This window comes from Lineus longissimus, chromosome 9, assembly GCF_910592395.1.
Source record: "Lineus longissimus chromosome 9, tnLinLong1.2, whole genome shotgun sequence".
NCBI lineage: Eukaryota > Metazoa > Nemertea > Pilidiophora > Heteronemertea > Lineidae > Lineus > Lineus longissimus.
Window position 1 is genome coordinate 14,552,449 of NC_088316.1, and position 15,506 is coordinate 14,567,954.

Below are 15,506 nucleotides of genomic sequence, written 5' to 3' on the forward strand. Positions count from 1 at the left end.
TGAGTGGCAGCATCAAACCAGCGCTTTGGTTATATTAGAGAATAATTGGTTTCTGACAATGGTTGGTTGGCCGTCTTCCAGTCTCATTGTAGGACAGTCAGTCAGTCTGATTAATCGAATGCTGTTGGCGCGTGGTCATGGCACAAAATGATGAGTGTACTCTCACTTTCACTTTTCAGAGTTCTTCCCGGCTGCGGGAAGTGGCAAAACAAAAGATGCCATGTGGTCTAGATCGCTCTCAAAGACATTTTACAGGACAATCATTCCAACTGAAGCGAACATAAAGAACTTTTATCGAAATTGAGTGCAAATCACCCAATTAGATGCATATCTGAGGCTGTTTATTGCTTGCCGACCCCAAGTTTCAAAATGGTACCCAAGATGGCGGCCATTTTCCGCGGGCGTGGTGAACCAGAACGAGGCGAGCAGACGATTAGCTTTGTTGTGTCATTAAAATGATGCGGATGTCGATTGAGTTGAGGAGATGAACCTACCCAAGGGATTATTTGTTTCTCGTGTCATTTGAGATCGTCAAACAAAGACAGTTTGTAGAGGAGATCAGATTAGCTTCAGTGAGACTTACGCATCAGTGCTTTACTCAAATATTCTAATGGGATTCCTGTGAAATCTCTCAAAATGAGTGTTTTCTTTCAAAGAAACTTGATATAGGATCATCCAATCGCCATGCTTGGCCAACTTCGCAATACTCTCAGATCTAAAGCTTTTTCGAATTTCGAATAAAGAAACAATGGTACAAGAAGGTAAGCGCTGATTCCGCGCCTTGCCCGAGTGTAATATTTTTGGTTTCCGTTCATTAATTTGGTAATGCCAGGTCATAGTATTTCGAACTATCTTTCAGTTATATGTAAAAACTGAGACATGGGGAATATAAAAAAGCGTTGCAAATGCTGTGACCCGTTATCTCGGCCCGTCCGATGTCTTTGCTGCCCTATAAATCGTTTTCTGTGGCCGGCACAAGCTTCTCTCCGTTTTTGCTGTTTGATGATCTCACCCTCCGAACTTTGATTGGTGGCAAAGGACGGAGCGAATTGCAGCGGCAAAAGAAGACGACGAACAAGATGCTTGAAATGAGCAGACTATCAGGATATCTAACGCGGGAATATGATAAATCGCAATCGGTGGTGCTGTGCAATCGCCCGCAAACGCGATAATAGCGACAACCATCTCGGCGGAAAATTCCAATTACCGTTCAAGACGCCTGCTGGGGAGTTTGGGTCACAACGGATCATTTGATGGTCGTTACAGATCAAGAAATGAATCTTTTTCCAGCTCAATGACACTTGACGACATCATCATTTTCTAGTTTACGTGGGTAACGAGTTTAAATACCACCAGCGGCTGTGAATTGGCCCGGAAAATTCGAATCGGGTTTTCCTCCGTCGATGTCGTGGTGATATTTCTACTCTGATGGATTTGGGATCAGTCAAGGTGCTGCAGTTCAAAAGGAAGATCACAGAAGGTTAAGGGTATTGTTTTATTTGGGGGCGAAACAATAGCTATTATGTTCATATAAAAACAAGGTCACCCTTGTTCATATCTTACGGGATGTCCTGTTGAGAATCCAGCCCAGGAGTCAGTTGGGACAAGCGGCAAACTGTTCAGATTTCTGATTGATCTTTTAGCGTCTCTGACGCAAGCCAGGGAGGCAAGTCATTTTGGACTGTTTGTCAGACTGGGTGTATCAAAAAAATCCCACACTTTCCAGCACTACTTGGTGTCTCAAAAAACAACAAAAACAAACACCGTAAGATACTCTGTACACATTTTTATTACAATGATTAAAATCTCCTTGATTTTAGAGAACTTGTGATGCAGCTTTAATCCTAAGTCATCTGAGATTACACGTATTTATAGTATGTACACATCCACTTAATTACATATGACATCTTCATCAACGCCAATACGAAACAAATAACAGTAATGACAATGAAAATCCAAAACTAATCAAAGATTCGAGAATCAATTAATCATTTAGTACAATCAGTTCTAATTATTGTACAATCACTTACTTATTGTAAACAAGTTCAATGCTTAAGAACCTCCTACAATATTATTTGACAGTGTTTAGAGACCATCAGTTGGCACGAGAGTAAAAATTGTAAATTTAGCATGCGTCTGTAACTTCATTGGCAAATAGTACCTCACTGTACATGTTAAGGGTAGCTAAGGATGCTGGTAATCATTCAAGAAGGCAGACAGAAGTTTGGAACAGCTTGTACAAACCTGAAACCTGTCTTCATCGATTATTTTTCTGCCCATGCAGCATGGCATTCTCAGTATTAATCCTTGGTACTAACATGTACAGACATTTCCATTATTTTGAGGTTGCAAATTCCAAACAACCAGCATCGAGCCTAAATCAAGTTTTGTAAAGTAAGCTTAAACCATAGCAACCTTATCACCCTTCTACAAGCAACAGTTCAGCCAAACTGTAAAGCTGGTGTGTTCTAGAATAGTAGATACCTCCATAAAGAGGTCAATAACATATTATACTACATGTAATAACCTTTATTACTAAAAGGCATCCACTTAATATATCACACATATTTCATCAAGACACTCACTGTATAACCACTATTCTTCAGCCCCAAGAAATCACCCAAATCAGGCAGTATCATCAACAAGAGGACTTAAGCTAAACTTAAGCCAAATCCCTAAGCTTTTTTCAACCCAAGGGGTCCCCAAACATTCAAAATCAACCAAATTTAAGCCAAATCCCCAAGGTTTTTTCAACCCAAGGGCTCCCCAAACATTCAAAATCAACCAAACTTAAGCCAAATCCCCAAGCTTTTTCAACCCCAGAGCTCCCCAAACATTCAAAATCAACCAAACTTAAGCCAAATCCCAAAGCTTTTTCAACCCCAGAGCTCCCCAAACATTCAAAATCAACCAAACTTAAGCCAAATCCCCAAACTTTTTTCAACCCCATGGTCTCCCCAAACATTCAAAATCAACCAAACTTAAGCCAAATCCCCAAGCTTTTTTCAACCCCATGGTCTCCCCAAACATTCAAAATCAACCAAACTTAAGCCAAATCCCCAAGCTTTTTTCAACCCCAGGGCTCCCCAAACATTCAAAATCAACCAAACTTGAGCCAAATCCCCAAGCTTTTTTCAACCCGCCCAGGGCTCCCCAAACATTCAAAATCAAATACATTTTGAAGTACTCCAAGCCCCTGCTTAAGGGGTAAGCCAAATTATGCAAAACACAGCAGGGACAGCAATTAAAAGTCAATTCAACCAAAATTTCCCGCAGTCCAGTGGCGAGTATGGGCTACAGCATGCTCAAGACAACTTTTAAAGGCGTACGCTGTCCATGTTCATTGTAATAGAAATACAGTGTTGTAGTGCAGTTATTATGCATGAAAATTTGCTGAAACTTGGTAGGCATAGTATTTGTATATCTGACTACAAAACTGCATTGTTGAAATGGATATTCTGTAAGTATTTACAATGTACACAATCAAAATGTTTGCAAATTCGAGTTTGATTTTTCTTTAGGCTGGGTTGAAGCAGGTAACGTCATAAGATCAACCAACCATACGAAATTCACAACACAAACCAAAATACTGGCAGGGTATTAAACACGTACAATCCCCAAGGATTAGAAAAAACTAGCGCGGTTGTGACCCAATCGGGACGATGAAGAAAATTACATTACAAGAGGCCACAGCAGATGACTAAAGTTATCAATTAAATTAAGTCCGAGTAAATTTCCTTTATCTAATCTATGAGACACTACAAGGTACTTTAAAGTTTGATACCATTTCCTACACATGCACATGCAACAAACATTACCTATTCCAACTAAAGGTTATTTTCTGCTGGCCCTAGTCTCTGACAAATTGTACACACTAATATCACCTAGAAACTAGGTCAGCACGATACTACGACAACAGAAAAACTTATCACATCGCTACGCAACCCCGATTTATTTCCACATTACAAAGACGGGAGGACATGGCACAACCTAGTGATGTCACAACCATGTCACAACCCGCCACAACGTCACCTCTCTAACAGACTGACGTCAACTCTACAATAAGCCGTCAACAGATCCTGGTCCGACGACAACATCGATTCACGATTCCTGGGGCAGACGTGTCTTAGCTCAGTCTCATTTTTATCGTCCCCAACGCACTGAGATATAAGTCTAGCTGATATTGAAGCAAAGTTTAAGCAGATCTACAAGAAAACTTCATTAAAAGTATCATTGATGAGAGGAGTAATAGAGGTATGAGTGATGTCATGTATACTAGAAAGTCATGAGAAAAGACCCCCAAAAGTTTGGAAAAAGCGCCCAGGTGACCCCACATCATTTCAAAGAGAAGAAGTAGAAAGTTATCATTACGATGCCTGCGCCAAATTTTACATGATTTTAAAGCCATTTTCTTGAATATGTTATTCTACGGTTATAAAAGTAGAAAATTAAAAACATCTTTAGCTGCAAACAGTTCCCCATTTCATTGGTTCAACTAATGCCCCTGATTTGTATGTGTCGAAATGCTACAAAGGCAACTACATGTACACACTGGTATACATTTTTGATTAATTGATTTCATTCGAGAATTTTTGACTTCCATTTTATTCAAACAAGCAATGGTTCAAAGCATATTTATAGGAAGAAACATCTAGTACTCCCTAGCTTTTTTTAATGACCTGTGAAGCAGACCTTCGTATCTTTACCCATCACAAATATATACAGTTTGATAGCGCTGGAACTGACTGGAAATTGATAGCATACAGCTTTAGAGAGGACCTACGTGGCACAGAGAAGAAAATCAGAAGTGTTGATTCGTGCAGAGATAGATAGAGAAAAGTAACATACTGAAGAGAGTTTGGCTTCAACTCGGGATACTGGCTGTTCAGAAAACAGACAGACTGTTTCTTCCACAAGCGGTACACCAGTTTTATTATTCTAAGGTATCAAACAAGCTTTAGACAGTGAAGATGCACAAGTAGGCCTACACCAGTCATGTCAGAGCACATAGAACTGTCACCCTGAATTAGAAGTCTCGAAGCTCAGGTTTTACAGAAGATTGACTGTGGCTTGAAAACTCATCTCACAGTATGTGATACTGGAGCTGTCTGCTTAACATCCAGTGGGAAATTGTCCATGGCATTCTTGCCTTCAGTATTCTCTACTTTGTGATCAGTTATCAACTCGGTGAAATTCCTCATCGAGTTAAATCAAGGGCAGCACATCTGATCGCGATCAATTCAATCCCCAACATGCAATAGAGAAGAACATTAGAATTTCCTAGGTTCTGTGTTTTCAAAATGTGTGCGCATTCCTGCAGACACCGCAACCCAGAGCAAACTCCTCACCCGTAGGTGGGTGCTGTACATGAAGAGGGCATTCATCGCCTTCTAGTTGTTTCCCCTTTGGACCTGCAATGGAACCAAGAGAAGAGTGAAAATAATGAAACATTTGTAGGACAGGTCCAGAAGGAATATCCTTGATATGAACTGGGACAACTGTGTCTCATCCGTAGGCAGAAACTGGTTAGGAAAGCGAAGGGATACACTTGAAACTGGCACTAGGCTAGATCAAAAACTAATGAAACCAAATAACAGCTCACCTGCAGGACAATGTGGAAGTTCACTCTTTGGAATGTTGGTCACCCGCTGGAAATCATCATGGCAGGCATTGCAGAAATGAGTCGTCCCAAAGCAGAAGAAGACTGCCACAGAACAGCAATATCGGCATTTGTATTCCAAGAAGTCTGTGCCGTGTTTGGGACACATCTGTGCCCGGGAGACGTCAGAACAACCGCCGCATACCAGTTCGGTGGGATCGTATTCATCGGAGTCCGCTGCCTGCTCATCACAGCGGGCCTCGCCTCCGTAGTAAGCCTGGAAAAGGGGAGAAAGTAATAAACCATACAAAGATCAAATCTATCTCATGCAATGTCAGTGGACTGCAGTTTCTAGCAGAGCACCCAACCTGCCTAATGGCTGTCTTCAGCTGTTCCACTACTGCACCGCTGCAGCACATCCTATTTAGTCAATGGCAGCTTACATGGATACGAAATGGTGGTTTCACTAACCTTCTTGCACTTGTAGCATACATAGTATGCATATCTCTCCATAGCAAACCCGGATGGATCGCTGAAGTATCTTGTCCCAGGCGTCGAAATCGGCTTGGCCACATGAAGACCCTCGTACTCCAGCCTCATCGTGGATTTGCGCTTGACGTCCTCGTACAGTGCAAGAATGGGATCGAGGAGGTCTTTCAACACTGGATGCTCGATGTCACCCTAGAAAAGAAAACACGAAATCAGACGCTTTTCAAAATGGATCAGTGAAATACGGTTTTATTCAAGCTTTTTGTGAAGAGCAGCCGAGAGCCTTGGGACCCCACAGCCAGCTACCATAAAAAATTATCTTCGGCCGACCACAGAGAAGCTACTTGTGCCAGTCCAAGACAGCGCTGCCACTGGGTTTTCCTACTCAGAAGTAATAAGCATGATGTGCATGTAAAGTTGTTTCTACCTTGCAGATAGGACACTTGGAGAATCCGAAGGTGATCCTTGGACCGACCCATTTCCTCTCGAGGACCTTCCTGCAACAATGGTAATGGAACACGTGCCCACAAATCAGCTGAAATATAAAGATATCAATATTAATTCAGTATTCTCATGCATGTGTTTTCTGTTACAAAATAGCAAGTGTTGTTTTAGAGAACAGTTCTAAATCAGCTACCAACCCCTTTGCTATTGATCCAACTTCTTCAGTTCCTACATTTGTTGTTGCAGAGCCAATTTGAAAAATGTAATTCTAAAGATGTTGATAACATTTTTACCTTGATCGCCGGAGCATTGGAGAGCGCCTCTGTGAAGCATATCATACACATGTCATCGGCATCCTGCCTGAGCGAGCCGTCCCCTTCCTTATTGCAGCCATGGAGGCAGGGTAAACATGGATTCTCATTACAGAACCCCCCACACGGATGGCCGCAGGGGTGCGTTTTACTGCAAGCATTCTTCGCGTGTTCCTGAGAGAATATATGAAATAGAATACGTTAGAAACCACTCATTGCAAGCCCTACTGAAATCTGTAAAAATTTGAAACCAATGTGAGTAAGACAAGTGAAGTGGCTGCATGTAGAGGAAATCAAACACTTGCTCACCTGACATTCTGCATCAGAGCAGATATTTCCAATTGCGAGAATCCCAGTGCTATCCGTCGCACCACAGAACCGGCAAGTTCCTACAACATTCCCTGGTTTACCGGCACTAATCTTCCCCTTGGTTCCCTCCCTGAATTCGACCATCGCTTTCAAGGTCTTGGAGTCCGCTAGGGCCATAACCCAGAAGAGTTTGGTCCTACCGCATCCCTCGTGGAGGTCAACCTTGATGGCCTCCTCTTCCTCCTTGAACACCTAGAGACGGAAAAGAGATTGGTTAGGTGATGGAAGACTGGCAGGGTTAGTTATGGGTTGCTGTCACTGCAGAAGTTGTGACTGATAATACTGCCAGAAGAACTTTCTTGCAAAATTACTGAACTCTCGTAGTGCACCGGACAGCCTCAGATAAACCCAAAGGCAATACATTACTCATATTGATAGCCAAATCACTTTAGACAATGTCAGATAGATATACATGCAAACTGCAGCCGTTTTAAGACAAAGAGAAAGTTGTCCTACCTGTCTTTGATGAGACCTGGTCCTGCGGTGTAGGTGGAGGAATCGATCACAGTCAGCGCAGAGGTTGCCACATAACGTACACAGAATAATGGCCACAGTGTCACCATCGTCATGATTGTCACATGTTGGCTGCAAGTGGTAGAGACAGAAATAGATATTACAATCCATTCAGACAGAAAGATCGCGACATCCCATCAAATTATTTAGGTTTAATACCTGGATCCATTTCAAACTTCTTCATCAGTCAACTCACTTGGTGCAGAAGACTATCATACCGCAAAGTTGAAAGACATTCCCTTGCAAAATTACATCTGGTACAAATGAACAATTCTACTGCGAATTTTCGGTCGTTTTCTCAAGTTACAACCAAAGATCTCTTTGGTGTTCTAGTCCAGTTCAGTGGTCGACTTACCCGCTGCTGATTGGCTTGTCCGTTGACCCATTGACCCGAGGAGAGTCGTTCCACATGTTCATTATCTAGCACACACAGCGACGCCAGTGCCAACCACAGCTGCAATAAAGAAATGAATAGAACATTTATTCACGGTGCTTGCAATAAACATGTAAAAGATATAACACTGTGAGTCCTCTAAGCAACTTTGCCAATACTGCTGTGAAACCTTTCCTTCAAAAGACGAAGATGCAAGTTCAAACTTTGGATCAACTTGAGAGTTTGAACAGCAACACAAAATGTATGCTAAGGGCTGGATTATCCACATAACAACTAAATCTTCCTTATTTCAGTACTGTTTGAGTCAGAGCTCTGCGGTGTTTGCCTCACTTACCATTGGAGTTGTTATGCAGTCATTAGGTGACCTGTATGCCTCCTCCAGCTTCGTCAAGGCAACAATGGCCTCTGCAATAGCACCTTTAGTCACAGACGCCCACGCATCAGACAACTTGCCCTGGAAATCAGAACAAATATGATAAATCAGATGACCTGTAAGCTTCGTCAAGTTTTTTCAAGGTTAAAATAGCCTCTGCAATAGCACTTTGAGTCAGACCCATGCAGAAGACAGTTTGCCAATGAAATTAGACATGTTAGAACAAATTGGATAGTCTTTACAAAATCAACTGCACAGAAATAAGGAGAACACTTACTGAGGACATGTCCTTAAGTAGTTTCACTATACTTCCTGCAAGTTTATGTGACATCTTTCCCTGCAACCACCAACGTTTGTCCCCCTTATCACTGAAACAAGAATTTTACTAATTTGTAAACAAGGAATGATAAGCAAACCATATGAATTTTACCTATCTCTCATGGTTAAAACAGGAGATATTGGTTTCAATTGAGTCCTAAAATTGAGCATTTTAGATCTTTCATCCCTCCCGTTGCTACTGCCTCATCACGAAAATTTAACATCTCAAAGAAACCCTGAACAACTTACTGCAATACTTTACAATCCTCGAGTGTGACTGACGTCACACCCTTCCCAGCACCATTCTTCACTTTCATCTGGACAGTCAGTGCCTTGGCTATACACGCCAAGAACACATCAAGAATGCCAGGCCGCTTCAAATCAAAGTTGTAGAGACTGCTACTCGACTTGGCCGAGTCCGTGATTACGCTGAAGTCTTTAGGCGGGAGCTTTGGCACTGAGAGGATGGAGGCGAGTCGATGAGGTGTGACGTCTGGGAGGACTCGTCGTAGGAGAGACGTCACCTGGAACAGACGGAAATCAGAACGGTAACGTCAAATGGAACACATTTTGAAAGTTGAATGAGAATTCGATGTGGTGGGTTAAGGAGTTTCTTACCTGTCGTTGCACCCTTGGTGTAGCCGTGTGAAGCAAAGTGAGCAAATCATGCAACAGGTCGTTATGATGGGCCAAGTATGCTCTCCCTACAGCTGAGCCACTCAATGCTAGCACCATGGAGAGTAGTTCAAAACAGTAGCCATCAGAACCCCTGGAAGGAAAGGGTGAAAGGGTTTTAGACACGAGTAGGGGGAGCTCAACTTCCTATCAGTGGGGTAGGAACACCGACTGGCAGAATAATGAGACTGCTTGATGATATTGCCGCAGCCTCAAGGAATAATCAATCAGCATGAGACAATATCTCAGCCACGTTGGAGACTAGGCCTAAGGTTCCAAGCTAGAAACAGTTTGATGCTGAAGCACAAACAAAGAGAGACAAGAGAACAAAAGCCAAAACACTGAAAAGAACTGAAGGCAAGAGAAACCTTCTCGTACATACCTGATATTTTCACCATTTGGCACTTTCTTGGTGAGAGACGTGTTCCACTCGTCCCGGACCCGTACCGTCTCCTTCCTGATGGCCTGCACGATGTGAGCGCACACCTGTTTCTGTAGGTGCGTGAGCTTGCTGCGGCTGAACAGGATGCCCACCATGTGCTCCTTGAGGTCGTTCTCGCCCTCACACGCGATGTCGCTGCCTTCCAGTTCCTTCTGCTCCTCACGCTCTTTGTCTTCGGAGCCATCATTGGAGATGAGTCGACCGAACACCTGTCAAGCGAGAAGTCAGTTATGAAAATCTTTAGCAAAAGTTCCTATTCTGGCCTATTCGGGGATCGGCAATAGTCAAACTTGTAGTTGCATTTATAGCCGCGGTTTCAAGTTGGAACAAGTTGGAACAAGTTATAACATGCCCACATATCTCTTAGAATATACTGGGCCCCAGAAGTGCTATACTAGATATTCCCAGCAAACTTTTGATAAAAATCAAATTCGTGACTTACCAGTGAAGTTAGCAGACGGAACACCTTCAGCGTCTCCGCCTCACAGTTCTTTTGCTGCATCACGGCCATGACCGGCTGACCCCCAATCATCATCCTCTCGCCATCGAACCCACCCAGCACCTTGACTTGGCGTACCCGTAGAGTGTTATCCGGGCCTTTCAGCTCCATCTTGATGACTTTGGTGTTTGTTTCCGGGAGTTCGCAGCGCACCCAGCCGATGTGGCGAGCTTCGACTTCCACTTGTTGTTGTTTCAACAGTTCGTCAGCGTTTGGTCCACAACTGAATGAAACGTTCGAAACTTTGTTCTGGAAGAAAGGCAGTGGTTCATTATAATGTAGCCAAATACATTCATCAGAAGCCCTGATGTCAAAATGCTAGAAGCCCTGATGTCGAAATGCTGTCAAGCAACCTGGCCAAGCAGACTTGGGACCGACTGAGTTTCCACTTACCCCTAGATCCCTTGAGTTGTCAATGTGTACATATATGGTCATGGGGTGTGACTGCTGATTACAGGTGATGGTTAGCGACTTGACTTTGATGCGGTCTTCGTCTCCGCTCTCCCAGAATGTCTCCGTGGAATTATCTGCAAAATGGAAGCATCGGAATCTCAATAAAAATGTTCATTCAAATGAAACGCGTTACCTACATGTATGTTACTTTCAGTTGAAAACACACAATGATACACCAGCTTCTAAAAGCGACACTGCATCATTGTCCGAAATGCAAGAAACAGTGCATCTTTATGGTCACTTTGCACACCCAAGATGACAGCTCGACCAACCCCACAACAGGTGACTGATAGACAAAGTCTAGAAAGCATATGTTGGGTAGATAGAAGATATGTGCAATGAATGAGGAACCGGCACGATTTATCCGCCGCGTGGCGCTGCAATCGATCATACCAAAACTCTCCATTTCCAATGCATTATCATGTTATTTCTGAGCCCGAAAACGATCACGCATTTTCGACCGATTTCGGCGACGTTTGCATCTTCCTGTTTTAAATCTATTGAGCTATCAGTTTCTTAAGATAATTTTGCGGAAAATATGCGCGATGCCAGTTATTGGGCACGTTTTCTGTTGTTGAAATCCTGTGCAAAAATGTACGCAATGGTTTCCGTGATTGACCTCATGCGACGTCAACAGACCAGAAAATGACGTCATGGCGTCAGAAGGTACGATCGATTGTGGCGCCGCCACTGGCATTTATCTTAACGCCGGTTCCTCATTCCCTACCTGTTAGACTGCTGATCATGGCCTGTCGACTGGACGCCTTGATCTCCACCATTGGTGTCAGATCCCGAAGAGAGAGGATCTTGGAACTAGCCTGAGTATGGTCCAATATTGAGATCACTTCGTCGTTTTCCTCGTCCGACTTTGACAGAATCTTACTGATGTTGCTGAACACGTGTGACTTGTGCAAGAACAGATGATCCGAGTGACGGAACTTGAGATACCAACACCTCACAGCCATTTGCTAAAAAAGAGAATTTCGGTCAATATTTGGTGCAAATTTAAGTGCCAGTAGTGCTCATCAGCACATCTCACACACTTGCTTTCACTATGGCTGCATAATTTTAACATCTCTGTGCTTTTTTCAAACTTCAACTACATCATTTCAGCTCATCCTGGAGAGACAAACTGCCCATCACCGGAATGCTTGGACCTGAAACACAAAAGGATATTTGGTGGCTCTGTGAAATTCTCACCTGTAACGAGCTGCCTGACGGGAGGTACATCATAACGTCTGAGACTGTCTGTAGGAATGTATGGAACGCCTGCTCTAATATATTTGCCATCTCACCCGCTATACTAATATCAGACATCGGGTGCTCACATACTCGATCCTTTTCCTGCAAAAAAAGACCTGGAGGTTAGATTCTGGTAACAAGAGGCCCAAGGGCCATGCGCTCAGCTGAAATACATAGGTTCATGTACACAACAAGGAAAGAACCAGGTAGGTCACTTTCAATCTCAATTTTGACACAAAATGTTGACACAACAAGCCAGTCTGTCACCACCTCAAGACAGACCTTTCATACACTGGCAAGACTAGAACACGCCCAAGTGCACAAACGCCAAATCAATGACACCACCGGCCATTACCTGTTCATGCTCTTTTCGAGTTTTTTTCTTTTTCTTTTTTTCGACCACCTAGAAAACGACAACGATAAGATGGAAAAAATTTTAAACAAAGGACATAACAACTGACACAAATTATAAACACAAGAATATCCAATGCCCTCAGTTTCAGATGATTTGTCAAGCAATTACTAGAAATCTTTCACATATGAGGAAATTTTTTGGTGACAAAAGCTTCCGAAACCAAGAGCATTTGATGCAAATCTCAAAATCAGAAAGGATTGAAAGACGCATGTCGTAACTAAGTCACTTCACTTGTTGCAACAAAATCTTGCGTTCAAAATGACTTTCTGCACAGACAAAATGATAAAAAGCAACATATTTCAATCCTTAGTTGGTTTAGTTAGACTCTTTCACTGCCAAGAATGGGTTTTGTGAATGTTGGAGGTCGAAATACTTAAAGGGTTGAAATGAAGGGCTGAAGCATGATGGAAGAGCATCAGTGATCAGGAGGTCGTGGGTTCAAAGCACCACAATATGTAGTTTATAAAGATGTAAACAATGCAAGTGCGTCGTGCAGCCTGTGACAAAGTTAACAACATATTCAAGAATCATATCGAAGTCGTCTGCTCATATCCGAGTCTCTATGAATGACTCGTGTAAAAAATGCAACAACAGATAACAAAAAAATCATAAAAGTATTGAAAGAGTATAAGATAGATGGGTCCAGCATCATTATGATATCAGAGAAATAGCACCAGGAGACCAGTTCGTCACAGCTTTTCTCAACAAACACTGTATTGACTGGCCAAGTGTTCACGAACCGTTGTGATGTCATCAAATATCTATCCATAGAGTTTACAATAATGTACAGATACAACATACGAACATGAACCGATGCTGAATCCAAAATTTGATTTCAAGTTCAAATCAAGTTTTCAAATTAGTATCAAGATACAGTAGTGCTTTTGACAGAGATGTGCTCTGGTGACGAGTTAGTGTATTCATCTCACCATCCACGAATTTGAGGCATAAAAGCCTGAATTCAGCGCGTATTTCAAATGTCCATGGTGCATCATTGATTTGCCTGATGGCTACAATAGAAAGTATATTTCACAGAATGTTAGAGGAGTTGAAAACAGACATTTTTGTTGTTTATATTTTTGTTGAGCCATATGGATCTTGGTCAGGATCATCAATTTCCAATGAAAACTTGGCAGTGAAAAAGTTCCAAAAAGAAAGCATGTGACTTAGAACCTGACAAAACAGCTACTACATGTACCAACACTGGTCAAAGACAATTACATGTAAAGTAAGAAACTTAATATCATAACCAGTTGGTGAACAAAGCCTCCACTAATCATATCAAACAGATCCTATTGGTAAGGTTATGTATAAAGCAAATTTCATGCAATGCCCAGGAGATTTTTCAACTCATACGGACAGTTCACTTAAAATACAAATTGACATCGAACAACACGAGAAGCAACAGAATCCAATCTAAAAGAACGCGACTTCAGATCACTACCTACGTCCTGTGAAAGAGGGCACCACCGTACAGAAAATCATTCACAATGCCACCCATCCATTTTATATCATTACAACACTTGAAGCAGACGTCAAAAACACCATCATTGATCTGATCACCAGACACACATCTTGGCATTTTCTGTCAAATACTAAGCAAATGAATGGGTGACTTATGATCTATCACTGTCTGAAGCTGCTCTCTTACAGAGGAATATCATGGTCTATATTGTCCACGGTTCTTTCAGCCTCTGCCAACAACAATACGTACAACAAGTCTTTTCTTGTCTACCTGTTCAGCATCCTTCTTCTCCTTCTTCTTCTTCTCCTCATCTTCCTCCTCGTGTTCGATCACCGGCGCCATCTGGGATGACACGCAGAACCAAAGCAAGTCGTGGAGGCAGGTCAGTTGTGAGGTACTCCTGATTAGCCAATTCAAAGCCTGCAAAGATGAATGTTTCACATGACACTGAATTATCCAACTGGTTACATCGGGTCATAACTTTGTGACGTCATAGCTTTAAAATACGTCAACTTAACATGTTAAGTAGAATGAGAAATGAGGACACCTGTACAAAAGGCCTGTATTCGAGGCACAATGCATTAGGCCTATGTGAAACAGACACACCAAAACTGGCTAAATAGCGTCTTCACAGAACGTACCTGGAATGCATAAACTCTACAAGCTGCCTTCCTGAGAGACTGTCTCATGGCAATCTGTAGACCTTCGAGATCGTGGCGCTGCATGATGAACGACATGACTGGCCGCTGTAACGACTTATCCCCTCCTTTACACTGACCCTTATCGACGGATCCTATCAACTTCGTCATGGCAGCTGAGGGATGCTTTAGTAAAGACATGCCTCCATCTGAAAAACAAATTTGGTAATCTTATGAGTCAGTTGAACCCAATCTTGACAGGAATACCTCTGTCTACAGTCACAGGTTATCGCTTTTTTGTAAATAAGAATCACTGAGCAATGAGTTGTTATCAAGTTGCCGAAGTCATGCTCATGACAGGTGACAAGAGACAATTGGGCCTAAATGTCTAAAGGGTAAAAAATACCACCGAAAAACCATTTCTAAGACTTCTCACCTGCTATTCCCCCACTGTTGTTCCTGCGTCTCATCACCACCCGGCTACCCGTACAATCACTCGAGGACAGCTGGTCGCCTGTAGCAAGTTCAGAGATACTCCTCTGGAACACGACCCTCTTCGGTGCCTCTAAATCAGACTCGGGGCTGACCTGGGCACTCTTGGGTTGCTGTTTGACTGGTGGCTTCTTAGTACATTCCTCCTGTAAGACATATCAAAGAATTATTCAGACAATTCTGTTTTTCAAAATTTTGTCCAACAACAAACATGAACAGCTCAATGATGAAAACAGCAAGCAACTGGGCCCAACTTTAAGGGAGTCTATAGCTAGCGGCACTCTAGAGCTATGTCTTGGCAGAGCTTACCAGAGAACCTACATCCTGGCTATACGAATGCAACAAAAGACGCCATTTCATTGAGTCAGGCCCATC

At 42.6% G+C, this 15,506-nt stretch overlaps 1 protein-coding gene across 10 annotated transcripts in view; it reads right to left on the bottom strand.

Annotated features, from left to right (window-relative positions):
• Nucleotides 1-1,771: 1,771 nt before the first annotated feature.
• The window catches only part of LOC135493778 (E3 ubiquitin-protein ligase MYCBP2-like), a 43,948-nt gene continuing 30,213 nt past the window's right edge, over nt 1,772-15,506 (bottom strand). For 8 of the 10 annotated variants that reach the window (XM_064781336.1, XM_064781332.1, XM_064781334.1 and 5 more), the window contains 21 exons: nt 15,076-15,277; nt 14,643-14,848; nt 14,251-14,421; nt 12,477-12,524; nt 12,080-12,223; nt 11,607-11,847; nt 10,820-10,953; nt 10,370-10,675; nt 9,868-10,136; nt 9,429-9,579; nt 9,060-9,334; nt 8,770-8,860; nt 8,454-8,573; nt 8,081-8,179; nt 7,669-7,797; nt 7,153-7,404; nt 6,826-7,017; nt 6,516-6,623; nt 6,071-6,280; nt 5,603-5,876; nt 1,772-5,411 (listed from right to left, as the gene is read on the bottom strand). In XM_064781336.1, coding sequence (XP_064637406.1) covers nt 5,296-5,411; nt 5,603-5,876; nt 6,071-6,280; nt 6,516-6,623; nt 6,826-7,017; nt 7,153-7,404; nt 7,669-7,797; nt 8,081-8,179; nt 8,454-8,573; nt 8,770-8,860; nt 9,060-9,334; nt 9,429-9,579; nt 9,868-10,136; nt 10,370-10,675; nt 10,820-10,953; nt 11,607-11,847; nt 12,080-12,223; nt 12,477-12,524; nt 14,251-14,421; nt 14,643-14,848; nt 15,076-15,277 — 3,738 coding nt within the window. In that variant the 3' untranslated portion in view covers nt 1,772-5,295. The remainder of the gene's footprint in view (nt 5,412-5,602; nt 5,877-6,070; nt 6,281-6,515; nt 6,624-6,825; nt 7,018-7,152; nt 7,405-7,668; nt 7,798-8,080; nt 8,180-8,453; nt 8,574-8,769; nt 8,861-9,059; nt 9,335-9,428; nt 9,580-9,867; nt 10,137-10,369; nt 10,676-10,819; nt 10,954-11,606; nt 11,848-12,079; nt 12,224-12,476; nt 12,525-14,250; nt 14,422-14,642; nt 14,849-15,075; nt 15,278-15,506) is intronic. The other 2 variants (XM_064781333.1, XM_064781335.1) reach the window with 2 other exon arrangements.